The sequence below is a fragment of the Etheostoma cragini genome, chromosome 22, assembly GCF_013103735.1.
Source record: "Etheostoma cragini isolate CJK2018 chromosome 22, CSU_Ecrag_1.0, whole genome shotgun sequence".
In the NCBI taxonomy this organism is placed as follows: Eukaryota; Metazoa; Chordata; class Actinopteri; order Perciformes; family Percidae; genus Etheostoma; species Etheostoma cragini.
Genome location: NC_048428.1, coordinates 612,499 through 622,094, shown reverse-complemented (window position 1 = coordinate 622,094; position 9,596 = coordinate 612,499). Strand labels below are relative to the sequence as shown.

Here is a 9,596-nt window from a genome sequence, read left to right as displayed (position 1 = left end):
TGCCCAGACTTTCACTGTTCCATTATCTTTTACTGTGGCTCTATCTTTAAAGTGTCTCGAGAAAACTCTTATGAATTGATACTATAAATAAAATAGAATTTAATTTTTAAAAAGGTACATTGCTCTAAAATATTGGTTGTACTCAAAGGACAATTTCACGTGTGGTGGTAAATCTATGTCACATTTTACTCGCCAATATTTCTCCATATTCCAACATTTTCACTCAGCTTAGAATTATTAGCAATATTATACTTTTTTTTATATTGGCAGCCCAAAAACAAAATAAAGTTTTTTTGGTAATTGTTTCCAGTGAGAGTAAGAAGTCTTAAGTAATAAGTGATTGAACAGTACTGACTGGCATTTGCAAGGATTTGGAAATGTTTTTATAACCTTTTCCATCTTAATAAAGTTCCAGTAAAGATCCCTTGTTACTCAGGTCTTTTGACAGTTCTTCTCTGCCCCCCATGGCTCAATATCTAGCCTATTTAATGCATCCATGTGAGGGCTCAAACACTCATGGACTATTTATACACACACACTAATTGCAATCTAAAAGCCACAGGTGTGGGAAATAACCTTTAATTGCCATGTTCACCTTTGTGTGCCCGTAACAAGGCCAAACATTCAAGGGTATGGAAACTTTTGATCTGGCCAGTTGGGTTATTTCTGTTAGAAAATATTGTTTAAAAAGCAGCCAGACGTTTTTTTGTTTTACTGAAAATGGGTTAAATTTGACAAGAGGAAAACATGAGTGTTAACTGATAACTTGGACACATGTCCCTGTCTCCTTCACTGATGCGGGCCTACTGTTGACTCTACTGCAGACACAGCTGAGAGGCTTTCACCTGCTCTATCTGGGCCAAGGAACGGATCCGAAGTGTCTATCTCACCCCTTCTGGTCAAAAAGACAAGGTAATTCGATGGCCGGTTCAGAGCCGGTGCCTGATCTTGAAACAGTTCTTTTTGATTCAACAGCTAAAGAACTGGCTCTAGAGAGAAAACAGCTCTTTAGTTTCATAGCAAACACCGCTTACATCAGGGGCTGGGGGCAGGATTGTTGTAGTCTCGCATTTCCACATGAGAGGGAAAAAAACCTGCTCTGGTTTTTTGGGACTTCTTTAAACCAATCACATTTTCTTGGGCTGATATGTGTAGGGAAGGGAAGACCCAAATGCAGCGATGACAGGAACGCATGAGAGCATTTGACCAGGCTTTATTACACAAAAAAAAGAAGGTCCAAACCACACAGGGATCTCCATTAAAACAAAGTAACAGTCCAAAACCCAAAAGGTCCAAAATCAACAGAGACAAAAATTCAAAAAGGTCCACAGGGAAACTAACAGGGAAGCTAACCTACGGGAAGAGTCCAAAATGTTCACAATGCAATGCAGAATGACAGGAACACTGCACAGCCGCACACAAACTCACAACACGATCTGACAAGAGGTGACGAGCAAACAAGCATCAGGTGATACACCAGGTGATTCACATCAGGGCGGGGACGACAATCACAGAGGCGGGAGAACAGAAGGCCGGTAGTAAAACAAGACAGGAAGAGACAGAGACCCAGACTATCAAAATAAAACCGGAAACAGAACACACAGACACTCAAAGGAAAACACCAGACAGGAGCAACAACACAAGACCAATAAAGATACATGGAAAAATAACAGAATACAGAACAAAGAAGCAGGATAAAAACCATAACATGGGCGGCGCTTAACGCCCGACCAAGCCACTACTGGAGTTATAATTTCCAACAGAAGGAAGGTGGAAGGTGGAGGCCATCTGGCTGAATTTCCAGCGCCACCCGTCCAATCCCAGAAGAGGAAAAGCGTGAATATAGACTTGGATTATTGTGACCAACAAGACCCGCTGAATAGTTGTGACTGCCGTTTTTAAAACCACTGAACTTCACTTTGGACGCAAAATCCAAGCAGCGGTCCCCATTGCAGTGTGATCCTCGACTGAGGGAGCTTCCAGAACATGGCCGCTGCTTCCGTTGATACAGAGCCAGATGACTGCAGCCGAGTACAACAGAACTGTCAAATCAACAACAACATTAAAGAAACTAAAAAAAAAAAGTGTCGGGACCAAAAGAAGGACCTCGGGCAAAACGGCAATGGACGGCCATAGAAAAAACACTTTTTTGATTCATGAACTATCTTCTAAAAGACATGACACTTTTTTAGGGATGCTAACTGTCTGTGTCTAAGCACTATAATTCCACACATCTAATTTCTTATCAACTGGGGAACATTACATAGTTATTGAAACTTGAATGCCAATAAAGCCCTTCTGACTTGAATGGAGGCCAGTCCAAGTCCTTTACTTCCAAAAAACATCATAGAAAACGTCATTAAAAGAAAGAAGCTGTTAAGACTTCTGACAGCCTGGTGTTCAAAACACACCAAGAAATCCCACAATAAAGACAACAGGATCGAGATAAAAAGGAAGCGTACAGGAAAGTACAGATAAGACAGGCACAAACTAGACATTTTGCCAGAGGTCTTCTCACCATGATCCACGTTGAGCTTAACAAGTCTCAGGAGAAAATCCTTTATTTCTTTACCCAGCCGAGCTAAGCCGGCTTCACTTGTGTACTGTAACTTTGAGTCTCTTCAGCACTTCAGCTACCGACAAACTTTTTTTAAACCAGACACATTTTCCAAAGAGAAGTATTTCCATGCACAGATGAACCACGATAGATAGAATCTATATTATATTCATCATGAGCACAAGTATTGTTTAACCCTCGTGTTGTCTTCCCGTCAAAATTGAAAATCAACCCTTTTGTTGAGGCTTTTATCAATGTTTTTAACTTTTTTCTTACATTTTTGTCTCTTTGTCAACACTTATGCGCTTTTTTTTCAATGTTTGTCACTTTTTTGACGTTTTCAACACTACGTAACACTGGTTTATTAACTTTAGTTTTACAGTTTTTGGGGAATTTATGTTCAATAAGCCTCATTTATAGGAAATTATGCATAATGTTTGAGTTAGAAATGGATGTTGATGGATAATCGCAGACTGGAATTTTTCAACTTTTACTATTTCAAATTTTTTTTTTCACATGCTGAAAGAATTGAATAAGACGCCCCAAAATGAATGAAAGTAGAGATTTGTACCTGCCAAAGAGTGTTGTGTGGAATCAATCATGTTATTTTGGTTAGTTAAAAAGAACATTCATTTAGGACAATGAGTCAATTTGACCTGAGGACAACATGGGGGTTAAATATCACAAGCACCACTCTGAACAGGACTTAACAACTAGTCTCCATAAATGTGTTTCAGCCATGTTTATAAGTTATCTTTGTCACGCTAGTCTTGAATTGCCAGACCGTCCTCCACAGTGTTGAGGAAGAATGTCGACACAGCATTCCTGGATTTCTTTGAACCAATCACAATCATCTGGGGCGGTGCTAGGTGCCAGACAGAGCCACGGTGCCTCTGCTAAATAGTCTCAGGAAGGAAGTTGTTTTGGTGGAACATGTGTACGTTCAGAAGTAGTTTTAGTCGTCAACAGAAAACTCTGATTGGACAGATAGTCTAGCTAGCTGTGAGTATTCCATCCATGAGTATTTTAGCTTCTACAAGCTGTAAGATGTACAGTAAATGTTGAAATATTTGTTCCACTTTCAATAAAATGTCAGAACCATTGATGTCTGGATGGAAAAGCGTCATCAAGTACAACAACACTTACAACTGACTCACAATAAGTGCATTCAAACTCAATAGGGAGAGGCGCCAAATGGCACAAGGAGTTACAAGTGCAGCCCTCCCAAAGAAAAAAACAATGTACTGTACGTTTCGAGGTGTTCAGTACAAGTGGATAGGTTTTGCTTATTTCTCAAAGAAAAGCATAGAAAATGAACACAAGTTGCTCTTCCTTGGATCGTATTTTCATTTCATCTGTCAATGAGCGCTTTAAAGACAATACCAACCAAATGTCAGCAGAAGCATCACTGTCTTTAGAACTTACTGCAAAACAACGTGAAAAATGCAAACACGTATGCCAACATACTGCCGCTTGGTCACGAATATTAACATCAGTTTTTTATCATTTGGAAACATTTTCCAACATGCAGGGTAAAACCAACTGGTTAGGATGAGAGGGGGGTTTGCGGTTGAAAGATGTGTTTTTAAGTGACACACAGGACAAGAACCCCGGTCTCCTTGGGGAAAGTCCTGCCCGGTACATCCCATAAAGACGCTGAAGGGGGCCTTGTGCGTCGGTGTCTTATGCTAAGGGCCACTAACCAAGCGTCAGTACGTGACAAGTTGGGCGTAAATACCCACTCACTGTGATCATTGAAAAAGTCCCTCCACCCCCACTACCCGGTCAGGCGTGCGTTATTCCCCAGCCATGTTTGTTATTTCTTGTTGTTTCTCATCTTTTTTATTGTCTTTATTAAACATGATTACTGGTTGTTCTTTTTTGTATGTATCCTACAGTATGTAAAGCGTCTTTGAGGGAGAATGTGTGATGTGTGTGTGTGTGGTGTTCTCTTTCACTTTCTCTTTTTTAAATTCAGTTTTATTGAAAGGGGCTTTATTAGCATAGAGGTTCCAACAAAAATGTTGCAAAACCGAAAGTTTCGCTCTCTGTCTCCCACACACACACTAAGTATTTGTCAAAGCTGCTACACCAGTTGAACAGATCACTCAGCAGTACACCACACCTCTGAGACTCGACCCGCCCATCTCTCTCTCTCTCTCTCTCTCCCTCTTCCTTCTCTGTCTCTCTGTCTCTGGGTCGTGTCATCATGAGCTGAACAGACATCTGAACTCCGGGACTGTACAGGAGAGAGGCAGAAGACAAGAAGAAAACTTCCCTGAGGTGTGAAAAAGAAGCGCTTCTCAACAGGTACTGATGATGGTAACAGCACACTGATCAGCTTGACTGTAATGAGGAATATTTAATATCATTTAATATTGAGATAAGTTCTTTTACCTGCGTGTGGTCATGTGGTCAGCCAAACCTGCGTAGGTTGTGAAGTCACGGCACTGACAACATATCTGCTGCAAAACTCAAGCTTTTCAGTCAAAATCAATTCTTTATAATGGGACACGCAGAGTGTTAATGGCAGATAAATAGTGGAAAAAGAGATGATTTCATGATACTATACTAACCATTGCATATTTAGGACTCAAGGCTTCCAGCCAATCACAATGCTTGTTTACAATAACTTCCGGGTAGAAACCTTCTGCCTCCTGCTCTGAGCAAACAGGAATGAGGAACAACTGGATATACTCATCTTAATCATCTTAAATGCATGGTTGAGATTTTTTTGTGTTGCCACAATGATTCCCTCTACTTCTTGGAGATGATTGGAATCCAGGAAGACCCGGGCCCACACCAACACTGAGTACATCAGATTGGGTTGTTGTCATCAGCCATCTTTTTCATTCTTGGCTGCCAACCACATACAGGGAGGGCCATGTGTTAGCATGGATACAAACTTGATTTCTGCTCCACTAGAACTGTAAAAAATCTAAATCATCAGAGTTAAAAAATCCATCCTTTATGTATTTCAGCAGGCTGAGGGTATGTCACAATTCTTTAAATCAGACCAACATGTCTTGAAATTGTGTAGTAACTCAAATTACAAGTGGTGGAACAAAAAGGAAGTTTTAAATTTAATTTGTTACCATGATACCCTATTTGATCTAACACACATGTACCCCTTGTCCACATATGTACTTCATGTGTCATATTTTACTGATGCATTTGGATTGTAGTCACTTGTGTTCTTCCAAGTTCCGAGGGGAGAAAGTATGCAGCGGTGAATACATTGGGCTTTGTTCTGTGTGCTGCTGTGATTTGGTGACACCGTGATCCATCAGATCACTGGTACCCAAGTTACCCCCCAAGCCCTGTCAGATTAACTCCTGTAGCCTACCCCTTCATCAATGCCCAGTGTATGTTACTGCTGACCTTCTAGGCTACTACTTCTTGGAGTGAAGTTGAAGGTTCTAACCACACAGCCATGAACAGTACTTTTAGCTTATTTCTACCGTAAGGCAACTGTTTCAACATTTGTTTTTTTTGTTTTTTACATTTCTTCATTACTTTTAGCTAATTATTCGAACTCTTTAGGTATTATTTTGACAAGGTATTTTAACCATTCATTCATTGATTTTAGCTAAACTTCTGTGCCCACTTGCTAGTGCCAGCTTTCACACACTCTTGCAGTTATGGCAACATGTTTTTTCTCAGTTGACACACATGTTAATATGTGGATGTATTCTTCCAATAAAATCATAATTTCAAATTTTTTCAGATTAGTTGAGCTACTGCACAATCTTTCCACGGTCCCCCTGGCAAACCCTGGTTAGGAATCCCTGGGTCAGATCATAACAACCTGGTCTTAGTTTGGAACAAGTTTGATGCAAGAATGAAGAATGAGTGGAATGCTGAAATGAAAAGTAATAAATTGTAGAATACAAAATGACATAAATGAAAACTACTCAGCATACCATGCAGACTTGTTTATCCAGCAGCTTCCAAAACCATTCACACCCTCATTCAGGAGACTCCCATCAAGTCTCTCTCCTGTGAGCATAATGAGCTTAGTGTCACGTCAGGGTGTGACTCACCGACACCTCAACATCAATACCCCCAGCATTCATGGGAATCATGGGTCTTCAATGTTTTTTAGGCTAAGGACCCCTTAGCCAAAGGAGAGACCGAGTAGGGTCCCCCTACTGCATTAATTGGAAACATTTGAGTTGCATATTTACGGGGCGGCATGGATTTTAACATTAAATATGCATGTGGAAGGGGCAGTAAATCTTTAAGATTAACTGTACAGCCACCACTGAGGCTGGCTTACCTATAATTAGCTTGTCTTCAATATGTAACTATATATTGTTTTCACAAATATGCCAATTTCTTTGCTATTGACATAATGTATACTTTCAGACATTTTAATTTTTGAAAAAAGAAAACGTTTAAAATCCGCCTTTAGGGGGCGTGTTTGCGACTTACAAGTTGGGAATCATGACTTCAAAATACAAATGAAACACACCATTGCCATTGCTCTTCCTTAAAGTCGGGGCATGCAAGAGACAGATTTAGGAAAGGACATCCTTGGATCCTACATTTCCAATAAGACAACAAATAACATTTTTCATTAGACCCTCCTTGACCCACATGTCATCACAAGGTCTTTTTCTGGAGCCAGAGACGACATCGTCGTTATGTTTTAACAGGCCAAGCACTACTAACCATGACTGGTAAACTGACCCTGTTAAAGCCCGGCAGTCCAATTAAGATGATGTGCTCATTCTGATGTTTTGTGTGTTATATTCTCACAGATCCCAAGTTTATTTCGCTCAATATGGGCTCTGGTCAGAGCAGCGACAAAGTCTACTGCAACCGCTACCTGAACGGACAGGGTCCTCCATCACTGGAACAACAAGGTCCTTTACACACATCCACACCAGTTCTCTGTATCAGTCAAACTTTCCATTATTGTCTCCTCGTCACTTCTGGATAATGTGACTAAAACTGGCCTTCTGTCTGTGCAGCTAAGGAAGGGCTGAATGGGATCCCTAGCCTAGGGCCTGGCTGCCAGCCACAGGGCCAGATGACCTGGGTGATCCTCCACAGAGACCTGCCGGGATTCCCTGACGACAACACCGTGCAGATCAGCTACATATTCCCAGATGGAATACAGACCGTAAGCCTCGACAAATTCACACTGTTAAACTTTTTTTTTTAATGGTGATGAGTTTTAGTGGATCCACTGATCCCACCAATCACAGCCCAGTTCGAGGTTGGGATTATTATTTTTTCTTTCATTTGGCTCCCCATTAGCTTCAGTTTAAGCTAAATGCTATTTGTCCTGGGGTCCTGCAATCTATCGTGTGACAATATGATCACATTACACACAGACATTACATCACATTACAAAACATTGGAAAATACTAATCATATTTAAATTAACAGTTAACGCGAATAGGCAAAAAAGAAAAGACATTACTCTAAATAGATTTATTTTAAGAGATAAGATATAGTAAATAGCCCTATAACAAACTCTCTATAAATTGGTATTAGATATTGAAAATTATTTAGTGAAGGTAATATTTCTTAACCCTCATGTTGTCCTCGGGTCAAATTGACCCTTTTTCCGACATCACTGATATTTTAATTCCCCAAAATAACACGATTGATTCCACACAACGCTTTTTGCCAAGTACAAATGTCTACTTTCATTAATTTTGGGGCGTCTTATTCTATTTTATAGCATTGTAAAACAGTGTTTTTGAAATAGTATTGAGTAAAAGTTGACATATTCCAGTCTGTGATTATCCATCAACATCCATTCCTTTAATTTTATTAAAATTATTTTAAATTTTTTTATTTTATTTGTAAGAAAAAGTTCAAAACATTGATAAAAAGCATCAACAAAAGTGTTAATTTTAAATTTTGATGGGAAGACAACACAAGGGTTAAGTGATATTTTGAAACCATACTGAGTGTTGTTGAGTTGTGGGATAGTACTACAACTACTATTACTACTACTACTAATCTGGCAAGGTGGACAGCACAGTGTACTGTAAGAACAGAACCAAGCCAAATCACAATCAACCCTGTCTTGAAAAGAGGTGAAAATCCCTTCAGTGGGAGGACAAGCGTAGAGTATCCTTTGATTTGAATGAAAGACAATGAACTTGCTGCGAGTTTCCATGGGCTGCACTCGTTGCTTCTATGAAGAAGCTGATGATCTGGTTAGTCTGGTTAGCGGAGCCGGGGGAGGAGTTCACGCTGCAGGAAGAGATTTTGGAAGGGTTTTTTGACAGAACTGATCTAAAGTAAAAGCTTTAACATGCCCCGCCTATCTTCTTATCGATTAAATCTAGTGAAGGAAAAGGAAATAAATGCAAAACAAATAAGCAAGAAAAAGACCAAATTTTTAACCATCAAAAATAACATCACAGACCATATGAATTAATTGAAATATCTGTGAAACTATAATTAATATAAGGTAAAGATAAAACATTTAAACTAGCATTAGACCAAGCAAATGAATTGTACATGAATAGAATCCTGTGATGGCCCAATTTCACTGTGCCACTGAAACGTAAACCATCTCTTTCTGCAGGAGAAACACCCCCACCCGGGCCACCCTTACGCAGGGCTGCGGCTCTGTGCTTACCTGCCAGACAACCGGGAGGGTAGGAGGGTTCTCAAGCTGCTGGAGAAGGCCTTCAACCAGCAGCTCCTGTTTACTGTCGCCACCAACAAAGACGGAGAGGAAACGGCTACATCTTCCGTCCCATTAAAAACACATGCAGATGGAGGGAACAGAGCGTGAGTAGATATTAAAACCACAGTATTCCCCTGTTGGCCAATGGGAACTGCCCAGTGTCCTGTAAATACAATTTTATCTAAAATCTACAACTTGATAAAAAGTTGGAGGGCTGAGGGGGAAAGAAAAACGGTGTCAATTTGTAAATGATATAGTCTGCAAATGATGGAGCACAGTTCTGGGGACAAGCAGATAGCGAGGAGATGTTTTTTACAGTGTATTCAGGGGACAGGCAGCTAGCAGATAGTGAGGAGATGTTTTTTACAGTGTGTTCAGGGG

The 9,596-nt window shown here is 40.2% G+C and overlaps 1 protein-coding gene across 2 annotated transcripts in view; it reads left to right on the top strand.

Moving 5' to 3' along the window:
* The first annotated feature begins 4,723 nt into the window (after positions 1-4,723).
* The window catches only part of dtx3l1 (deltex E3 ubiquitin ligase 3L1), a 6,578-nt gene continuing 1,705 nt past the window's right edge, over positions 4,724-9,596 (top strand). The window contains exons 1-4 of one of the 2 annotated variants that reach the window (XM_034862709.1): positions 4,724-4,867; positions 7,321-7,425; positions 7,534-7,685; positions 9,111-9,319. In XM_034862709.1, coding sequence (XP_034718600.1) covers positions 7,344-7,425; positions 7,534-7,685; positions 9,111-9,319 — 443 coding nt within the window. In that variant the 5' untranslated portion in view covers positions 4,724-4,867; positions 7,321-7,343. The remainder of the gene's footprint in view (positions 4,868-7,320; positions 7,426-7,533; positions 7,686-9,110; positions 9,320-9,596) is intronic. The other variant, XM_034862708.1, reaches the window with a different exon arrangement.